The following is a 22,187-nucleotide window of genomic DNA, read 5'->3' as shown; positions in this document are numbered from 1 at the left end:
AACAGTATTCTAAAGTGAGAATATAGGGAACTCATTAGTAATTAATAAAGAATTATCAAATTATTATCCAGGAATTAGGCTACTTATAACCTGAAACAGTATTCTAAAGTGAACATATAAGGAAATTAATTGGTAATTAACAAATAATTATTAGATAATTCTTCAGGAATTACTTGGAACCTGGAACAGTATTCTAAAGTGAGAATATAGGGAACTCATTAGTAATTAATACAGAATTACCACATACTTCTGACTCAAATCAAACTTACTGTAAAAAACACATTATTAACGGTATTATCTAAACCTTTGTAAAATAGATAAGTTATCATACATTATGATACATTTTGCTAATTAAATAAAAAGTTTGCTTATTTGCAGATCAATATATAGCCTAGTAAATGTCTGCACTTATCTTTCTTATTAGTGCTGAAGAATGACTAAAACTGGCTAGAAAATAAAATAAAAAACATTGATCAGTGCTTTTTACTTTTCAAGTAATTACCTTTGTACTTTTACTAAGGTAATTTTGAAAATGAATAGGCCAATAGTTTATCATTTTACTGGAGTAATATTTTATTGGGTTATCTGTACTTTTACTCAAGTACTTGATTTGTGTACTTCATCCACAACTCCACTGCTAAAATAAAACGGTTTATTGTAGTAACCACTGTGTATGACTGTTCATTAGTAGTTACTTCTTAGTTATTTTTCTTGCACATTAATTAATAGATAATTAATAATAGTTCTTCAAGAGTTATGACATAATTCATTAGTTATTGATTAACTAACTGAAACTTAACACAATCATACAATTCTATTACATACTAATTAGTTAACACATCTTCCTTAGTAGTTAACAGTAGTGACTTAAGTGTTAATAAATAATTATCTATTAGTTCCTCAATAATTCCTTATTAGTTATGCAGTAAGTAAGATACAGTATTCTAAAGTGTTACCAATACGGTTACAGCATTTATTAATCTTAGTTAATATTAATTTCAACATTTACTAATACGTTATTAAAATCAAAGGTTGTATTTGTTAACATTAGTAATGCATTGTGAACTAACATGAACAAACAATGAACAGCTGTATTTTTATTAACTAACATTAAAAAATACTGTAACAAATGTATTGGTCATTGTTAGTTAATGTTAGTTAACTAATGTTAACTAATGAACCTTATTGTAAAGTGTTACCGGGAAAATTACAGTAGGATCAGAAAGTCAATGATGAAAAAGAAGACTTTCATCAGCGGCTGAGTGTTGTTGTGACACTATCTGTGTCTCAGAGTTGTACCAGGCTTTTACCACAGCAATGTGTAGATAGAGATATCATTCCCATGATGCTCTCTGTTCAGCATTCCTGAGTCCAGCTGTGAAACCTCACTGCACAGAACCATGTTGTTTTTTCAGTTTGACACCTTAGTGGTGTTTTACAACATGGCTTACGTTCACACACTTAATTTTTGCTGGATGATTTAAAAATGAATGTTGACTTAACGCATTTGTTTTCATTGAATTTAAAGGGATAGTTCACCCAAAAATGAGAATCAGCCCATGATTTAATCACCCTGAAGTCATCCTAGGTGTATATGACATTCTTCTTTCAGAGGAACACAATCTGAGTTATATTAAAAAATGTCCTGGCTTACAAGCTTTATAATGCAGTGAATGGAGGATGAGATTTTGAAGCCCAAAAAAGTGCATACCATCCATCATAAAAGTGCATCCATCCATCATAAAAGTAAGTCCATACTGCTCTGGGGGGTTAATAAAGGCCTTCTGAAGCGAAGTGATGGGTTTGTGTAAGAAAAATATCCATATATATATAACTTTATCAACTAAAACAACTAGCTTCCGGCAGACGGCCGTACGCATCGACTTGCGGTGAAAGAGTAAAGGTCCTTGCACACTGAGTCCGAAATCTTCGTATGCGTTTTTTCGTATCCGTCATTCGGTGGCTCTGAATTGTCAAAACACCATTCAAATGCTTGTTACGGATGCAAAGAACGCAGAACCTGATCCAAATTTTTTTATGATGGACGAACAATGTGTAAGCATGATTGACATAATGTTAGGTCATCTTTATTTCGGAATTTCGAATCTTGATCTGACGCATGACGTATTGACTACTCTAGTTTGTAAACTAAATTGAACATTGACTAACAAAATGTTGTAGCTATATCTTAAGTGGAAGTTCTACTTTTATATTATGGATAATTTACCTTTTGTTTATGGTGAAATTAAGATGTCGCTGGTTTGAGAAGAATGTTTTTTTGAGGTATGAAACACCCTTTAAAGCATTTTTTCCTGTCATTGTAAAGGGAAGATTCTGTGTGAGCTAAACTCTCAGTGACACCCGGTCTAATCTGGTCGCTCTGCCCGACGTACTGTCTGCACTGTGTGTATAAAAGGCACGCTGAGAGGAACCGTTTTTAGCGTGCACGCACACACACACACACACACACACACTCATACACACACACACACACACACACACACACACACACACACACTGACTGAATTACTCAAGACTCTGTTTACTATGAAGAGACTGATGTTCAGTGTAAGAGCGTTCAGAGGTGTTAGCGAGTTCTTCTGATTGGATCTGGCGTCCGTAGGTCATTAGTGTCTCAGTGTCTCAGTGTTTCAGTGTCTCAGTGTCTCAGTGTCTCAGTGTTTCAGTGTCTCAGTGTCTCAGTGTCTCAGTGTCTCGGTGTTTCAGTGTCTCAGTGTCTCAGTGTCTCAGTGTCTCGGTGTTTCAGTGTCTCAGTGTCTCGGTGTTTCAGTGTCTCAGTGTCTCAGTGTCTCAGTGTCTCCGTGTTTCAGTGTCTCAGTGTCTCAGTGTCTCAGTGTCTCAGTGTCTCGGTGTTTCAGTGTCTCAGTGTCTCAGTGTCTCAGTGTGTCAGTGTCTCGGTGTTTCAGTGTCTCAGTGTCTCAGTGTCTCAGTGTCTCCGTGTTTCAGTGTCTCAGTGTCTCAGTGTTTCAGTGTCTCAGTGTTTCAGTGTCTCAGTGTCTCAGTGTCTCGGTGTTTCAGTGTCTCAGTGTCTCAGTGTCTCAGTGTCTCCGTGTTTCAGTGTCTCAGTGTCTCAGTGTTTCAGTGTCTCAGTGTCTCAGTGTCTCAGTGTCTCGGTGTTTCAGTGTCTCAGTGTCTCAGTGTCTCAGTGTTTCAGTGTCTCAGTGTCTCAGTGTCTCAGTGTCTCAGTGTCTCAGTGTCTCAGTGTTTCAGTGTCTCAGTGTCTCAGTGTCTCAGTGTCTCAGTGTCTCCGTGTTTCAGTGTCTCAGTGTCTCAGTGTTTCAGTGTCTCAGTGTCTCAGTGTCTCAGTGTCTCAGTGTTTCAGTGTCTCAGTGTTTCAGTGTCTCAGTGTCTCAGTGTTTCAGTGTCTCAGTGTCTCAGTGTCTCAGTGTCTCAGTGTTTCAGTGTCTCAGTGTTTCAGTGTTTCAGTGTCTCAGTGTTTCAGTGTCTCAGTGTCTCAGTGTCTCATGTATCGGTGTTTCAGTGTCTCAGTGTTTCAGTGTCTCAGTGTTTCAGTGTTTCAGTGTTTCATGTTTCGCTGTTTCAGTGTCTCAGTGTCTCAGTGTCTCAGTGTTTCAGTGTCTCAGTGTTTCAGTGTCTCAGTGTCTCAGTGTCTCAGTGTTTCAGTGTCTCATGTTTCGGTGTTTCAGTGTCTCAGTGTTTCAGTGTCTCAGTGTTTCAGTGTCTCATGTTTCGGTGTTTCAGTGTCTCAGTGTTTCAGTGTCTCATGTATCGGTGTTTCAGTGGTTCAGTGTCTCAGTGTTTCAGTGTCTCATGTTTCGGTGTTTCAGTGTCTCAGTGTCTCAGTGTCTCAGTGTCTCAGTGTTTCAGTGTTTCAGTGTCTCAGTGTTTCAGTGTCTCAGTGTTTCAGTGTCTCAGTGTCTCAGTGTTTCAGTGTTTCAGTGTTTCAGTGTCTCAGTGTTTCAGTGTCTCAGTGTTTCAGTGTCTCAGTGTATCAGTGTTTCAGTGTCTCAGTGTTTCAGTGTCTCAGTGTCTCAGTGTCTCAGTGTTTCAGTGTCTCAGTGTTTCAGTGTCTCAGTGTTTCAGTGTCTCAGTGTTTCAGTGTCTCATGTATCGGTGTTTCAGTGTCTCAGTGTTTCAGTGTCTCAGTGTTTCAGTGTCTCATGTTTCGGTGTTTCAGTGTCTCAGTGTTTCAGTGTCTCATGTATCGGTGTTTCAGTGTCTCAGTGTTTCAGTGTCTCAGTGTTTCAGTGTCTCATGTTTCGGTGTTTCAGTGTCTCAGTGTTTCGGTGTTTCAGTGTCTCAGTGTTTCAGTGTATCAGTGTTTCAGTGTCTCAGTGTCTCAGTGTTTCAGTGTCTCAGTGTCTCAGTGTCTCAGTGTTTCGGTGTTTCAGTGTCTCAGTGTATCAGTGTCTCAGTGTTTCAGTGTCTCAGTGTCTCAGTGTTTCAGTGTCTCAGTGTTTCAGTGTCTCAGTGTCTCAGTGTCTCAGTGTCTCAGTGTCTCATGTATCGGTGTTTCAGTGTCTCAGTGTTTCAGTGTTTCAGTGTTTCAGTGTCTCATGTTTCGGTGTTTCAGTGTCTCAGTGTCTCAGTGTCTCAGTGTTTCAGTGTCTCAGTGTTTCAGTGTTTCAGTGTCTCAGTGTTTCAGTGTCTCAGTGTTTCAGTGTCTCATGTATCAGTGTTTCAGTGTCTCAGTGTTTCAGTGTCTCATGTTTCGGTGTTTCAGTGTCTCAGTGTCTCAGTGTCTCAGTGTTTCAGTGTATCAGTGTTTCAGTGTCTCATGTTTCGGTGTTTCAGTGTCTCAGTGTTTCAGTGTCTCAGTGTTTCAGTGTTTCGGTGTTTCAGTGTCTCAGTGTATCAGTGTCTCAGTGTTTCAGTGTCTCAGTGTCTCAGTGTCTCAGTGTCTCATGTATCGGTGTTTCAGTGTCTCAGTGTTTCAGTGTTTCAGTGTTTCAGTGTCTCATGTTTCGGTGTTTCAGTGTCTCAGTGTCTCAGTGTCTCAGTGTTTCAGTGTCTCAGTGTTTCAGTGTCTCATGTTTCGGTGTTTCAGTGTCTCAGTGTTTCAGTGTCTCAGTGTTTCAGTGTCTCATGTATCAGTGTTTCAGTGTCTCAGTGTTTCAGTGTCTCATGTTTCGGTGTTTCAGTGTCTCAGTGTCTCAGTGTCTCAGTGTTTCAGTGTATCAGTGTTTCAGTGTCTCATGTTTCGGTGTTTCAGTGTCTCAGTGTTTCAGTGTCTCAGTGTTTCAGTGTCTCAGTGTCTCAGTGTTTCAGTGTCTCAGTGTTTCAGTGTCTCAGTGTCTCAGTGTTTCAGTGTCTCAGTGTCTCAGTGTCTCAGTGTTTCAGTGTCTCAGTGTCTCAGTGTTTCAGTGTTTCAGTGTCTCAGTGTTTCAGTGTCTCAGTGTCTCAGTGTTTCAGTGTCTCAGTGTTTCAGTGTCTCAGTGTTTCAGTGTCATCAGTGTCTCAGTGTCTCAGTGTTTCAGTGTCTCAGTGTTTCAGTGTCTCAGTGTTTCAGTGTCTCAGTGTTTCAGTGTCTCAGTGTATCAGTGTCATCAGTGTTTCAGTGTCTCAGTGTTTCAGTGTCATCAGTGTTTCAGTGTTTCAGTGTCTCAGTGTTTCAGTGTCATCAGTGTTTCAGTGTCTCAGTGTCTCAGTGTTTCAGTGTCATCAGTGTTTCAGTGTCTCAGTGTTTCAGTGTCTCAGTGTCATCAGTGTTTCAGTGTCTCAGTGTTTCAGTGTCATCAGTGTTTCAGTGTCTCAGTGTTTCAGTGTCTCAGTGTTTCAGTGTCTCAGTGTTTCAGTGTCTCATGTATCGGTGTTTCAGTGTCTCAGTGTTTCAGTGTCTCAGTGTCTCAGTGTTTCAGTGTTTCAGTGTTTCAGTGTTTCAGTGTCTCAGTGTTTCAGTGTCTCATGTTTCGGTGTTTCAGTGTCTCAGTGTTTCAGTGTCTCAGTGTCTCAGTGTCTCAGTGTTTCAGTGTCTCATGTTTCGGTGTTTCAGTGTCTCAGTGTTTCAGTGTCTCAGTGTTTCAGTGTCTCATGTTTCGGTGTTTCAGTGTCTCAGTGTTTCAGTGTCTCATGTATCGGTGTTTCAGTGGTTCAGTGTCTCAGTGTTTCAGTGTCTCATGTTTCGGTGTTTCAGTGTCTCAGTGTCTCAGTGTCTCAGTGTCTCAGTGTTTCAGTGTTTCAGTGTCTCAGTGTTTCAGTGTCTCAGTGTTTCAGTGTCTCAGTGTCTCAGTGTTTCAGTGTTTCAGTGTTTCAGTGTCTCAGTGTTTCAGTGTCTCAGTGTTTCAGTGTCTCAGTGTATCAGTGTTTCAGTGTCTCAGTGTTTCAGTGTCTCAGTGTCTCAGTGTCTCAGTGTTTCAGTGTCTCAGTGTTTCAGTGTCTCAGTGTTTCAGTGTCTCAGTGTTTCAGTGTCTCATGTATCGGTGTTTCAGTGTCTCAGTGTTTCAGTGTCTCAGTGTTTCAGTGTCTCATGTTTCGGTGTTTCAGTGTCTCAGTGTTTCAGTGTCTCATGTATCGGTGTTTCAGTGTTTCAGTGTCTCAGTTTCTCAGTGTTTCAGTGTCTCAGTGTTTCAGTGTCTCAGTGTTTCAGTGTCTCATGTATCGGTGTTTCAGTGTCTCAGTGTTTCAGTGTCTCAGTGTTTCAGTGTCTCATGTTTCGGTGTTTCAGTGTCTCAGTGTTTCAGTGTCTCATGTATCGGTGTTTCAGTGTCTCAGTGTTTCAGTGTCTCAGTGTTTCAGTGTCTCATGTTTCGGTGTTTCAGTGTCTCAGTGTTTCGGTGTTTCAGTGTCTCAGTGTTTCAGTGTATCAGTGTTTCAGTGTCTCAGTGTCTCAGTGTTTCAGTGTCTCAGTGTCTCAGTGTCTCAGTGTTTCGGTGTTTCAGTGTCTCAGTGTATCAGTGTCTCAGTGTTTCAGTGTCTCAGTGTCTCAGTGTCTCAGTGTTTCGGTGTTTCAGTGTCTCAGTGTATCAGTGTCTCAGTGTTTCAGTGTCTCAGTGTCTCAGTGTCTCAGTGTCTCATGTATCGGTGTTTCAGTGTCTCAGTGTTTCAGTGTTTCAGTGTTTCAGTGTCTCATGTTTCGGTGTTTCAGTGTCTCAGTGTCTCAGTGTCTCAGTGTTTCAGTGTCTCAGTGTTTCAGTGTCTCATGTTTCGGTGTTTCAGTGTCTCAGTGTCTCAGTGTCTCAGTGTTTCAGTGTCTCAGTGTTTCAGTGTCTCATGTTTCGGTGTTTCAGTGTCTCAGTGTTTCAGTGTCTCAGTGTTTCAGTGTCTCATGTATCAGTGTTTCAGTGTCTCAGTGTTTCAGTGTCTCATGTTTCGGTGTTTCAGTGTCTCAGTGTCTCAGTGTCTCAGTGTTTCAGTGTATCAGTGTTTCAGTGTCTCATGTTTCGGTGTTTCAGTGTCTCAGTGTTTCAGTGTCTCAGTGTTTCAGTGTCTCAGTGTCTCAGTGTTTCAGTGTCTCAGTGTTTCAGTGTCTCAGTGTCTCAGTGTTTCAGTGTCTCAGTGTCTCAGTGTCTCAGTGTTTCAGTGTCTCAGTGTCTCAGTGTTTCAGTGTTTCAGTGTCTCAGTGTTTCAGTGTCTCAGTGTCTCAGTGTTTCAGTGTCTCAGTGTTTCAGTGTCTCAGTGTTTCAGTGTCATCAGTGTCTCAGTGTCTCAGTGTTTCAGTGTCTCAGTGTCATCAGTGTTTCAGTGTCTCAGTGTTTCAGTGTCATCAGTGTTTCAGTGTTTCAGTGTCTCAGTGTTTCAGTGTCATCAGTGTTTCAGTGTCTCAGTGTCTCAGTGTTTCAGTGTCATCAGTGTTTCAGTGTCTCAGTGTTTCAGTGTCTCAGTGTCATCAGTGTTTCAGTGTCTCAGTGTTTCAGTGTCATCAGTGTTTCAGTGTCTCAGTGTTTCAGTGTCTCAGTGTTTCAGTGTCTCAGTGTTTCAGTGTCTCAGTGTTTCAGTGTCTCATGTATCGGTGTTTCAGTGTCTCAGTGTTTCAGTGTCTCAGTGTCTCAGTGTTTCAGTGTTTCAGTGTTTCAGTGTTTCAGTGTCTCAGTGTTTCAGTGTCTCAGTGTTTCAGTGTCTCAGTGTTTCAGTGTCTCATGTTTCGGTGTTTCAGTGTCTCAGTGTTTCAGTGTCTCAGTGTTTCAGTGTCTCAGTGTCTCAGTGTTTCAGTGTCTCAGTGTTTCAGTGTCATCAGTGTTTCAGTGTCTCAGTGTCTCAGTGTTTCAGTGTCTCAGTGTTTCAGTGTCTCATGTATCGGTGTTTCAGTGTTTCAGTGTCTCAGTTTCTCAGTGTTTCAGTGTCTCAGTGTCTCAGTGTCTCAGTGTCTCAGTGTCTCAGTGTTTCAGTGTCTCAGTGTCTCAGTGTTTCAGTGTCTCAGTGTTTCAGTGTCTCATGTATCGGTGTTTCAGTGTCTCAGTGTCTCAGTGTCTCAGTGTTTCAGTGTCTCAGTGTCTCAGTGTTTCAGTGTCTCAGTGTTTCAGTGTCATCAGTGTTTCAGTGTCTCAGTGTCTCAGTGTTTCAGTGTCTCAGTGTTTCAGTGTCTCATGTATCTGTGTTTCAGTGTCTCAGTGTCTCATGTATCGGTGTTTCAGTGTCTCAGTGTTTCAGTGTATCAGTGTTTCAGTGTCTCAGTGTCTCAGTGTTTCAGTGTCTCAGTGTTTCAGTGTCTCAGTGTCTCAGTGTTTCAGTGTCTCAGTGTCTCAGTGTATCAGTGTTTCAGTGTATCAGTGTTTCAGTGTCTCAGTGTCTCAGTGTTTCAGTGTCTCAGTGTTTCAGTGTCTCAGTGTCTCAGTGTCTCAGTGTCTCAGTGTTTCAGTGTCTCAGTGTTTCAGTGTCTCAGTGTTTCAGTGTCTCAGTGTTTCAGTGTCTCAGTGTTTCAGTGTCTCAGTGTTTCAGTGTCTCATGTATCGGTGTTTCAGTGTCTCAGTGTTTCAGTGTATCAGTGTTTCAGTGTCTCAGTGTCTCAGTGTTTCAGTGTCTCAGTGTCTCAGTGTCTCATGTATCGGTGTTTCAGTGTCTCAGTGTTTCAGTGTTTCAGTGTCTCAGTGTCTCATGTATCGGTGTTTCAGTGTCTCAGTGTCTCAGTGTTTCAGTGTTTCAGTGTCTCAGTGTTTCAGTGTCTCAGTGTCTCAGTGTATCAGTGTTTCAGTGTATCAGTGTTTCAGTGTCTCAGTGTTTCATTGTCTCAGTGTCTCAGTGTTTCAGTGTCTCAGTGTCTCAGTGTCTCAGTGTCTCAGTGTTTCAGTGTCTCAGTGTCTCAGTGTCTCAGTGTCTCAGTGTCTCAGTGTTTCAGTGTCTCAGTGTCTCAGTGTCTCAGTGTCTCAGTGTCTCAGTGTTTCAGTGTCTCAGTGTCTCAGTGTTTCAGTGTCTCAGTGTTTCAGTGTCATCAGTGTTTCAGTGTCTCAGTGTCTCAGTGTTTCAGTGTCTCAGTGTTTCAGTGTCTCATGTATCGGTGTTTCAGTGTTTCAGTGTTTCAGTGTCTCAGTGTCTCAGTGTTTCAGTGTCTCAGTGTCTCAGTGTCTCAGTGTCTCAGTGTCTCAGTGTCTCAGTGTTTCAGTGTCTCAGTGTCTCAGTGTTTCAGTGTCTCAGTGTTTCAGTGTCTCATGTATCGGTGTTTCAGTGTCTCAGTGTCTCAGTGTCTCAGTGTTTCAGTGTCTCAGTGTCTCAGTGTTTCAGTGTCTCAGTGTTTCAGTGTCATCAGTGTTTCAGTGTCTCAGTGTCTCAGTGTTTCAGTGTCTCAGTGTTTCAGTGTCTCATGTATCTGTGTTTCAGTGTCTCAGTGTCTCATGTATCGGTGTTTCAGTGTCTCAGTGTTTCAGTGTATCAGTGTTTCAGTGTCTCAGTGTCTCAGTGTTTCAGTGTCTCAGTGTTTCAGTGTCTCAGTGTCTCAGTGTTTCAGTGTCTCAGTGTCTCAGTGTATCAGTGTTTCAGTGTATCAGTGTTTCAGTGTCTCAGTGTCTCAGTGTTTCAGTGTCTCAGTGTTTCAGTGTCTCAGTGTCTCAGTGTCTCAGTGTTTCAGTGTCTCAGTGTCTCAGTGTCTCAGTGTCTCAGTGTCTCAGTGTTTCAGTGTCTCAGTGTCTCAGTGTCTCAGTGTTTCAGTGTCTCAGTGTTTCAGTGTCTCAGTGTCTCAGTGTCTCAGTGTCTCAGTGTTTCAGTGTCTCAGTGTTTCAGTGTCTCAGTGTTTCAGTGTCTCAGTGTTTCAGTGTCTCAGTGTTTCAGTGTCTCAGTGTTTCAGTGTCTCATGTATCGGTGTTTCAGTGTCTCAGTGTTTCAGTGTATCAGTGTTTCAGTGTCTCAGTGTCTCAGTGTTTCAGTGTCTCAGTGTCTCAGTGTCTCATGTATCGGTGTTTCAGTGTCTCAGTGTTTCAGTGTTTCAGTGTCTCAGTGTCTCATGTATCGGTGTTTCAGTGTCTCAGTGTCTCAGTGTTTCAGTGTTTCAGTGTCTCAGTGTTTCAGTGTCTCAGTGTCTCAGTGTATCAGTGTTTCAGTGTATCAGTGTTTCAGTGTCTCAGTGTTTCATTGTCTCAGTGTCTCAGTGTTTCAGTGTCTCAGTGTCTCAGTGTCTCAGTGTCTCAGTGTTTCAGTGTCTCAGTGTCTCAGTGTCTCAGTGTCTCAGTGTCTCAGTGTTTCAGTGTTTCAGTGTCTCAGTGTCTCAGTGTCTCAGTGTCTCAGTGTCTCAGTGTCTCAGTGTCATCAGTGTCTCAGTGTCTCAGTGTCTCAGTGTCTCAGTGTCTCAGTGTATCAGTGTCTCAGTGTCTCAGTGTTTCAGTGTCTCAGTGTCTCAGTGTCTCAGTGTTTCAGTGTCTCAGTGTTTCAGTGTCTCAGTGTCTCAGTGTCTCAGTGTATCAGTGTCTCAGTGTCTCAGTGTTTCAGTGTCTCAGTGTCTCAGTGTTTCAGTGTCTCAGTGTCTCAGTGTCTCAGTGTTTCAGTGTCTCAGTGTCTCAGTGTCTCAGTGTTTCAGTGTCTCAGTGTCTCATGTTTCGGTGTTTCATTGTCTCAGTGTTTCAGTGTCTCATGTATCGGTGTTTCAGTGTCTCAGTGTTTCAGTGTCTCAGTGTCTCAGTGTTTCAGTGTCTCAGTGTCTCTGTGTATCGGTGTCTCAGTGTTTCAGTGTCTCAGTGTCTCTGTGTATCGGTGTCTCTGTGTATCGGTGTCTTTGTGTATTGGTGTCTCACTTCAGCGTTTAAAGGCTGGAGTTCTTCTGAGCCTCATCATCTCTGCCCATTGAGTTTAATGGAAACCACATGTATCACATTCAGCAGGGAAGTAAAAGACTTTTCCAGCTTCAGCCTGGACTCTGTTTCTGTTTCCAGTAGCTGTAACAGCACTGGTTATGTGTGTGATTTCTGTAGGACTATCATTGACGTGTGTGTAATTTAGAGGAAGATCACTTGCATCAGGCGTTTCTTACATCAAACCAGTATCATGTTAAGACTATGTCAACACTTTTGGATAATGATATACTATTTGCAGATTGTGGTGGCAGCCAGAACGTCTTTCAAATCATTACGCTTTTGTTATTCTGTGTATGTTAAACTATTGTGTAAGTCATTTGGCCATTTATTAAAGAACTCATGAAGCTTATTGAGGGCGTTTATATGCTACACTGTAAAAAATTACATGATCAATAAGTTATGACAACATGTTTTTACATTGCTTTAACTCATCAAAATTAGTTAAGCAATTTGAACTTTTTTTTATGTTTTTACATTTTTTTAATGGCAGTTTAATGTTATTTAAGTTGATATGACTTAAACATCCAAGTTGACTGAACTTAAAAATTGAAGGAAGCAGCTTTTTTACAGTGTAGGATACTTCTAAAACCTGACCAAACGATTGAACTGTAAAACAAGCTGTCACGACTGCTGTAAACTAGATAATACTGGCTATAGCTAAATAAAAAGAGATGAGACTTTCCTTTGTGAAAAAAAAGTCTTCAGTGTGCACTTGTAATGTACTTCAAATCTTAAAAAGATACTGTACTTGCAGATAATATAATCATAAAAATGAAATAAAAGGCCACTTAATTGTACTTAAAGAGACACTTTCATGACTGCTTAACGCACTTAAGGACACTTTTAAACAGTGCACTTTGTGATTAAACGTTTGATGTACATTTTAAATCATTATATTTGATCTTTTCAGTTTCAGTGGAAATTACTTTATATTTTAGCTTACCATAAATGTTTGTCAGTACTGTCGGCAGTACACTTTAATCATATTTCAAAGATATAGAAGTAATTATGAAATGAGATAAAGATGTATACTTAAGTCCTACTCAAGTGCATGGGTCAAAAACACTCTAAAGCTGCACTTAATATAAATTTAAACTATAATCCATTTTTATTTAATTGCAATTAAGTGTTCAAAAACATTGTATTCGGTTCATGCTTAAGCGTATTCTTTCTGTAATAACTACTAATTTTAAAAGTATGCAAAAGTACTTGTTTTTCACAATGTTGGTATGTCCCGCTCCAGGAAGTTTTTCAGTAATAATTCTGTTTTGTTTGGAGATATATGTCAGGAAACAGGAAAGAAAACAGCATTTGTCAAACCCTCTGACTTCAAATTTAGGAAACTTATTTTAGCACTACTGTACTATTAAGATTTCACTGATTACTGAAGACATCAGCGCATGCAACGCACTTTTTTCAGCCCCTGACTGACACGTGGAGCCAAACAGAGGATCATTTATTAACCAGATGCAACACAAAGTCTCATGGGACACACTGATCAATAATGCTTTACCTGCAGGACACACAGCTTTCAGCCAGCAGAAGTGCTCTGATCTAATGACAGATCGATGTGAGCCAGTGTTACTGGAAATAAACTGGATATATATATATATATATATATATATATATATATATATATATATATATATATATATATATGGGTGGATGATGGATAAGGATTTAAAATGTGAAAAAACTGGCAAAAAATTCAAATTTTAGGACTTTCTATACTTATTAGATTGTTGTGTATGTAATGCAATGACGTACACATTTCAAGAATGTAATTAACCATTTTTATTAACCATATTTACAGTATATATATATATAATACAATCCCATTGTGTTGTGCCATGAACTTTGGATAAAAAGTAATATTTGTTTTGTTACTCTACAGCTATTACACATTATATTAGATTTGGTTACACTTTATTTTAAGGTGTCATTGTTACAGTGTAATTATACATTTAAGTACTGAGTAATATTAATGAACTACATGCACTTACTATAGGGTTAGGGTAGGATTAGGGTTTGGTTGAGGGTTAGTTGCATGTAATAATGCCTAATTTACTGTTATTACTATGGTAAGTACATGTAACATATGTAACAAGGACACTGTAAAATAAAGTGTTACCGAGGATTTTTCCTGAGGATATTGTTTGTCCACTCGAGTAACACCCTTTGCCGAAGGGAGTCGGCAGGCCCTGCAGCGGTTCCTCTTTCAGGAGCTGAGAATAGATGAAGGTTAATGAACCCCCGTGTATTTAAGGTCATCACTGAAAATATGAGCAATAAAACATCTTTTCAGCATTTCAAAGTCAGATCAAGTAGATACACTCTTAAAAATCGGTACTTTACTGGCATTTATCGTTCCATAAAGAACCTTTAACAGAGAGCCTTTCAGTTCAACACAAGGTTCTTTACACTCTTCAAAATAAAGGGGGTTTCCACAGCAATGCCATAGAAGAACCAGTTTTGGTTCCCCAAAGAACTTCTCAGTGATCAGCTCTTAAAATAATCTCTTTTTTAATCTAATGAACTTTTTCCACTATAAAGAACCTTTGTCCACTGAAAAGTCTCCATTGATGTTAAAGTTTCTTCATGAAACCACTGATGCCAGTCAACAACTTTTATTTTTAATAGTGTATAGTGGGTTCTTTAGATTACTTAAATGTTCTTCACACTTTTAAGAGCTGATCACTGAAAGATTCTTTGGGAAACCAAAACTGGTTCTTCTATGGCATCGCTGTGAAAACCCCCTTTATTTTGAAGAGTGTAAAGAACCTTGTGTTGAACTGAAAGGCTCTCTGTTAAAGGTTCTTTATGGAACGATAAATACCAATAAAGAACTGATTTTTAAGAGTGTATCTACTTGATCTGACTTTGAAATGCTGAAAAGATGTTTTATTGCTCATATTTTCAGTGATGACCTTAAATTCACAGGAGGTCATTAACCTTCCTCTATTCTCAGCTCCTGAAAGAGGAACCGCTGCAGGGCTAACTTAAAAACCGCCACTCATAACCATAATTCACCGGTTGAAGCGTTTCCTAGTGGCTCTTTCCCCGGACAGAAACAGTGCCATTGCTGTGAAAACCCCTTCATTTTTAAGAGTTATGCGTGTTTAATGTTCTTCATGGAACCATAGATGACAATAAAGAAGCTTTATTCATTAACTCATTTCTTAATCCCTTATCCAAAGAGAACCGGGATACGGATATTTTTACCTCAGTTGCAGTTCCTGTTTAAAATAACCTTTATTTTTAAAGAGTGTATTAAAAGAGTTTCTTTCAATTACTAAAATTTCACACTTTGAAAATGGTTCTGTAAAGATCTGATCACTGAATAGTTCATTGGGGAAGCAAAAATGGTTCGTCTATAGTTAAAACCCCCTCTGGAACCTTTATTTTTAATAGTTAAAATTGCACTTTTTTACTCTTTCCAGTGTCCCTTGATATATAACATGGCATTGATTATCATAGTCATATACAGTGTGTTATTTATGTACTTATTTTAAAGATCCTGGTCACTAAAACTGTCATTGATACCATAAGGATCTATTTTCTAACCCTTAAAGTATGATTTTTATTGTCATAGCCCAATGATGATGGTTTCATTCAGTCCTATTAAATAATATATTTAGGTAACACTTTATTTTACGTTGACCTTGTTACATTTGTTACATGTACTTACCATAGTAATAACAGTAAATGATGCATAATTACATGCAATAACCCTCAATCAAACCCTAATCCTACCCTAACCCTATAGTAAGTACATGTAGTTGCTTAATATTATTCAGTTTATATTATACAATTACAGCTTTAAATAAAGTGTAACCTATATTTATGTATTATAATTGATATAATATATTAAAATAAACAGCTTAGATGTTGCCACATTCATTGTTTCCCAGAATAAACTGTGCTTGTTTTGAAAGTGAATCCACCGCTTATGTTTTTTTGTCTTTTTGTTCTAGATGGACCTGAAGATACTTTTCATATCAACATTATTAGGGATCATTTGTTGCGGCCACGCACAGCAAGGTAATGTGAACTTTCAGATCAGCGAAGCTTGAAACGCTGTACTGTAACTCCATCAGAATTAATAAGCGCTGGGTTTGTTTTGAGGCTCTCGTTGGACAGTTAAATAGTGCTGTCATTACTCTGAGGTCGGAGCGCTATCCTTAATGGAAAACAGTAGTCGTCTCTGGCTCCAGTTACTGCAAGTGAATGAATCGACTGGTCAGATTTAAAACGCTCTGTCTCTTGTGTTCTGCAGAGGGCAACGAGTGCATCAAAGCCAACGCTTTATCCTGTGGCGAGTGCATACAAGTGGGGGCTAAATGTGGATGGTGCACTGATCCCGTGAGTAGCGTTACAATGCCACGCATTCTTTACTCTAACTCTGCATTGCTAAAACACACACATTTATTGCCACAATATACTATTTGTGCAGCATTACACTCATAATCACAGAGAGATATGATGCCAAACAAAGTGACTCAAACTTAGTCATTTGATATTAATAGTTATGGCAGATTTGCCAGGAACAGTAATGGCGGATAAGTGCTGTCATTCCATTCATGCTAGGAAATCTCGTTCCTCATGGAAAGATCGTGGTGATGCTTGAGTTTGTGCATATATGAGCCCTTATAAGGAGTTTCAGGCATCAGTGATAATAACAAAATATTATGGATTATGGATTAAATACACAAACAGGCACCAGGGGACAGTGGTGATATCATTACTACTGTCTTATTATTCAATAATTACATGTATTTCGTTGCTGAGTTTTACTATATCAGGGTGTTATAACACATTTAATTAACTTTAAGATCAATTTTCTTTTCTAAAATGTTTTATTTATTATATGATTTTTTAATTTTAGTAGTACTTTCATGTTTTGTATGAGAAACGTACGCTAGCATTAAAAAGGTTTTATTTTCTTTTAAGAAATTAATATGTTTATTCAGCAAAGATGCATTTAATTGATCAAAAAATGGCAGGAAATACGTTTACATAATACATTTTATTTTCTATTCATCAAAGAATCCTGAAAAAAAAAATGCATGACAGTTTCCACAAAAATATGAAGCTGTTTTCAACATTGATGACAATCATAAATGTTTCTTGAGAATCAAATCTAGCTGTATTTTTTAATCAAATAAATGCAGCCTTGGTGAGCAGAAGACTTCTTTCAAACACATTAAAAAATCATACCAACCCCAAACTTTTGAACAAATATAAATAATCTGACATGCTTAACACAATCACATATAACAGCCTGAATATGTTCTCGTCACGCAACAGGAGTTTCTGAAACAGGGAGAGCCGACATCGGCGCGCTGCGATGAACTGGAGTCGCTCAAGAAAAGAGGCTGTTCGAAAACCAAGATCGAAAACCCTCACGGCAGCCAAAATATCCTGAAGAACAAAGCAGTGACCCACCGCAGGAAAGGAGCGGAGAAACTCCGACCCGAGGACATTACTCAGATCCAGCCTCAGAAACTCAGCCTCAAACTCAGATCTGGTGCCTGATCACTTACAATCGTTTGGTTTTGTTGATCTGGCAAGTGATTGTGGGAACACATACTAACACATTTAGTTATTTCTGTAGGGGAACCTCAAAATATCAAGCTGAAGTTCAAGAGGGCTGAAGACTATCCCATAGACCTGTACTACCTGATGGACCTGTCCTACTCCATGAAGGACGACTTGGAGAACGTCAAGAATCTCGGGACTAGTTTGATGAAGGAAATGTCCAAGATCACCTCAGATTTCAGGATAGGTGAGAGTCTTATAAGATCATGTGGCAAAACTAAACTCTCTGGTAGTTTGGCTTTAAAACCTTGGTTCTATCAGATACCAGTGTTAACCCTGTAAAGCCTGACGTAATAACGGTCATACATTGAAAAATAAAGTAGCGCAGTGCAATGGAAAAACATGATTTTCCAGAACAGGATGAGAGCTTATTAATTACGAAAACGTTTTTCAGTAACTGTTGTTAGTTTTGTTTCGTTTTTCATTTATGTTGAAATTTCTTCAGTTTACGAAAATGTTTTTTGACCAAAAATCTTAGTTTCAGTTTTCGTTTACTAAAATAACCTCGTTCCGGACAGGTTTCGGCTCTTTCGTGGAGAAGACGGTGATGCCGTACATCAGCACGACTCCAGCCAAGCTCCTGAACCCGTGCACTGGGGACCAGAACTGCACCAGTCCCTTCAGCTACAAGAACGTGCTGAAACTCACCAGCAACGGCGAGCAGTTCAACATTCTGGTGGGGAAACAGCAGATATCTGGAAACCTCGACTCTCCCGAGGGAGGGTTTGATGCGATCATGCAGGTTGCCGTCTGTGGAGTGAGTATTAAACAACTGGAGGAGGGTTTGCTCTGTTTTTACGTTATTGATAAAATAGAGATGCACGATATATCGGCCACCATATCGGTATCGTGTCGGTTCATTTTTAATGTTGAAATTTGGCAGATATATTAAAGACAATAAATAGTGGATTATTTTCTTTAGAGATCGACCGATAGTGATTTTTTTATAATCAATGCCGATATAGATCATTTACATGTTTATGTGCCTGATAACCGATATGCAGAACCGATATTTATTGTTTTATTCCTGTTTTTGACAATTATAACAACAGCACTGTACTTATTTAACCCACACACAGAGAGAAAATTAGGGTTGCAAAGGGGCTGAATATTTCTGGTAAATTTCCAGAAACTTTCTAAAAGTGAATATCAAAAACTGAAAATTTCCAAATAATCCTGAAAAGTTTCCGAAAGTTTCCAAATAATCCTGTAAAGTTTCCAAAATTTCTGGAAATTTTGCAACCCTAGAGAAAATCAAATTCAGCGCTTTTATTTCCGACATGTGCTCATTCAAGGCTGTTTTATTTAATTAATGTAAACTTGCGTCTTTATTTGGACAGGACTTGATGGATTACGTGACTGTGAGTTCGTCTCTGTTTTTTAGCATAAAATTTAAACTACATATCAAGCATTTATGTAACATATCTCATTTGTGCATTAATGGCTGTTATGTTAAATACGATGTGAATATGATATTACAAAAGCGAAACCCACTTATGAAAAAATGCTTACTTATCGGTAAAAATATCGGTAAAACCGATTATGGGACGATCTCTAATTTCTTTCGTTTGAGACGCTTCAGATCTGCACTGTTCACCATGATGTTTTTGAATTGCTTGAAATATGATTGGAATCACTTCAAAAAGGAAAATACCGTTAAGTGCAACATGCAAGTCTGATATATAAGCTACATAAAATTATAATGAGAACATCATTATAATTGTGTGATTGGGACATGGCTGTTAAAGGCATAGTTCATCCAAAAATGAAAATTAGCCAATGACTAACTCACAACAACTCAATGACACTAACTCAATGACAACTCACCCTCAAGTCATCCTAGGTGTATATGACTCTTCTTTCAGACGAATACAGTTATAGGAGTTATATTAAAAAATTTCCTGGCTCTTTCAAGATTTATAATGGCAGTGAATGGCAGTTTTGAAGTCCATAAAGTGCATATATCCATGATAAAAGTGCATCTATCATCATAAAAGTGCATTTATCCATGATAAAAGTGCATCTGTCCATGATAAAAGTGCACCTATCATCATAAAAGTGCACCTATCATCATAAAAGTGCATCTATCATCATAAAAGTGCATCTATTATCATAAAAGTGCATCTATCCATGATAAAAGTGCATCTATCCATGATAAAAGTGCATCTATCATCATAAAAGTGCATCTATCCATGATAAAAGTGCATCTGTCCATCATAAAAGTGCATCTATTATCATAAAAGTGCATCTATCCATGATAAAAGTGCATCTATCATCATAAAAGTGCATCTATGGATGGCCTGAGGGTGAGTAAATCATGGGCTAATTAAAATTTTTGGGTGAACTATCCTTTTAATGGTGACTTTTGTTTTTGTAATCAGGATTTCAAAAATTCTACAGAAATAATCAGATCGTCGAATTATTGGTTATCAGTATCGGACAAAATTTTCATATCGGTGCATGTCTATGATAAAGATTATTTACTATGTACTAAATGACTGCTAGTTTGTCAAACTAGTTCTTAAGACAGAGTTTATGTAGCAGTAGTTTATACTGAATGTCCTTATTTGATTATTTTCTGACTTAAATGCCACAGTAATATGGAATCTTTACTTAATTTGTGTTCTTAATCTGTTTTTGTACTTTCCACTCACTCTTTGTATCCCTTGGCCTCATTTTTCTCCTTCTTCATGTTCTCTCTCTCTCTCTCTCTCTCTCTCTCTCTCTCTCTCTCTCTCTCTCTCTCTCTCTCTCTCTCTCAGAACCACATTGGCTGGAGAAATGTCACCCGTTTGTTGGTGTTCTCTACTGACGCAGGTTTTCATTTTGCCGGAGATGGCAAACTCGGTGGAATCGTGCTTCCCAATGATGGGAAATGCCACTTGAAAGACGGCATGTACACGATGAGCCATTATTATGTATGTATATGACATTTTCCAGCAAGGCTATAAAACCGTGTCTTGAACATTTGGGAGGAATTTAAGAAATAAAGTATTTAAAGATAAAAAAAGAAAAAAGAAAGAACTTGAATCTATTGGGAAGTAATGCTTTTGAACTATTTGCAAATTTTTATTTTAAAATATGCACATTGACTCTTAATTGTATGCCTAAATGACCCTGTTTCTCACATTCAATCACTACTTATATTACACGAATCATGTAAATGCTATTTTCAATTAAAAATTTGACAGATTTGTCCCTCTCAATGTCTACGGTCCTGTTTCAGCTGATTTTCAGACCAGATGTATTCGATATTCGACTCATATCTTTCCTGTCCTTTCCTGACTAGGATTACCCCTCCATCGCTCACCTGGTTCAGAAACTGAGTGAAAATAACATCCAGACCATCTTCGCCGTTACAGAAGAGTTCCAGCCTGTTTACAAAGTAAGTCCATAGATGATTATCTTAATGATGTGTATGAAAGTGTGTGTGCACGAGCGGGAACACTCTCTATTTTTGCTGTCTGGAGCCTGTAGTTTCTTCCCCTGTTCAATTTTTTTTGTACTTGCTCAAAGGGAGTCTGTAGTCTCATTCCACACTTGTCAAAAGTTATGAAAGTTTGTGGTGCTATCTGGATTTGATCAAAGCCTCAGTGCTAAGTGTTAAATTTAAGCACATAACATGTAATTGTTGCATGAATGATTCCTCAAACCCTGTGGCTGGTTGAGAGGAGGCATATTACTTTTCTAAGTGATCAGACTCACAATATTCACCTTCTGGATGATAAAACAGATGAAAAAATGCCATAAAAGTGCATCTATCCATCATAAAATTTAATCTATCCATCATAAAAGTTAATCTATCCATGACAAAAGTGCATCTATCCATCATAAAAGTGCATCTATCCATCATAAAAGTGCATCTATCATCATAAAAGTTCATCTATTCATCATAAAAGTTCATCTATTCATCATAAAAGTGCATCTATCCATCATAAAAGTGCATCTATCCATCATAAAAGTTCATCTATTCATCATAAAAGTTCATCTATTCATCATAAAAGTGCATCTATCCATCATAAAAGTGCATCTATCCATCATAAAAGTGCATCTATCATCATAAAAGTTCATCTATTCATCATAAGTGCATCTATCCATGATAAAAGTGCATCTATCAATCATAAAAGTGCATCTATCCATCATAAAAGTGCATCTATCATCATAAAAGTTCATCTATTCATAAAAGTTCATCTATTCATCATAAAAGTTCATCTATTCATCATAAAAGTGCATCTATCCATCATAAAAGTGCATCTATCATCATAAAAGTTCATCTATTCATCATAAAAGTTCATCTATTCATCATAAAAGTGCATCTATCCATCATAAAAGTGCATCTATCCATCATAAAAGTTCATCTATTCATCATAAAAGTTCATCTATTCATCATAAAAGTGCATCTATCCATCATAAAAGTGCATCTATCCATCATAAAAGTGCATCTATCATCATAAAAGTTCATCTATCCATCATAAAAGTGCATCTATCCATCATAAAAGTGCATCTATCCATCATAAAAGTTCATCTATTCATCATAAAAGTTCATCTATCCATCATAAAAGTGCATCTATCCATCATAAAAGTGCATCTATCCATCATAAAAGTGCATCTATCATCATAAAAGTTCATCTATTCATCATCATAAAAGTTCATCTATTCATCATAAAAGTTCATCTATTCATCATAAAAGTGCATCTATCCATCATAAAAGTGCATCTACCCATCATAAAAGTGCATCTATCCATGATAAAAGTGCATCTATCAATCATAAAAGTTCATCTATTCATCATAAAAGTTCATCTATTCATCATAAAAGTGCATCTATCCATCATAAAAGTGCATCTGTCCATCATAAAAGTGCATCTATCCATCATAAAAGTGCATCTATCCATCATAAAAGTGCATCTATCAATCATAAAAGTTCATCTATTCATCATAAAAGTTCATCTATTCATCATAAAAGTTCATCTATTCATCATAAAAGTGCATCTATCCATCATAAAAGTGCATCTGTCCATCATAAAAGTGCATCTATCCATCATAAAAGTGCATCTATCCATGATAAAAGTGCATCTATCAATCATAAAAGTTCATCTATTCATCATAAAAGTTCATCTATTCATCATAAAAGTGCATCTATCCATGATAGACTTGCATTGAAAGAGCCACAACTTGAGACAAGACTGTGTTACAAAAGGATGAATTGTATAATGAAATGCCATCTCAAATATTTCACTCCCGAGAGCCTGAAACTCTCCTGAATCCAACTTCTCTGTATTTGGAAAGCCACAACCCCAAGATAGTTCCCGGCTTGGAATGATCCAGACGGCAAAGTCATAATTTAGAGTTCCTGTCTGCCGTTTAAAAGCCCTGCTGTAAAACAAACACCCTTCG

General features: G+C 38.3%; 1 protein-coding gene across 2 annotated transcripts in view; it reads left to right on the top strand.

Annotated features, from left to right (window-relative positions):
• Window positions 1-22,187, top strand: part of itgb1a (integrin, beta 1a) — a 57,404-nt gene that overhangs the window by 22,302 nt on the left and 12,915 nt on the right. For both annotated transcript variants that reach the window (XM_081353242.1, XM_081353241.1), the window contains exons 2-8: window positions 15,170-15,236; window positions 15,472-15,557; window positions 16,503-16,722; window positions 16,810-16,980; window positions 17,312-17,550; window positions 19,556-19,711; window positions 20,083-20,178. In XM_081353242.1, coding sequence (XP_081209368.1) covers window positions 15,170-15,236; window positions 15,472-15,557; window positions 16,503-16,722; window positions 16,810-16,980; window positions 17,312-17,550; window positions 19,556-19,711; window positions 20,083-20,178 — 1,035 coding nt within the window. The remainder of the gene's footprint in view (window positions 1-15,169; window positions 15,237-15,471; window positions 15,558-16,502; window positions 16,723-16,809; window positions 16,981-17,311; window positions 17,551-19,555; window positions 19,712-20,082; window positions 20,179-22,187) is intronic.

Source organism: Scardinius erythrophthalmus, assembly GCF_964197995.2.
Source record: "Scardinius erythrophthalmus genome assembly, chromosome: 22".
Lineage (NCBI taxonomy): Eukaryota > Metazoa > Chordata > Actinopteri > Cypriniformes > Leuciscidae > Scardinius > Scardinius erythrophthalmus.
The sequence above is the reverse complement of the archived record's forward strand: the minus strand, read 5'-3'. Positions and strand labels throughout refer to the sequence as shown.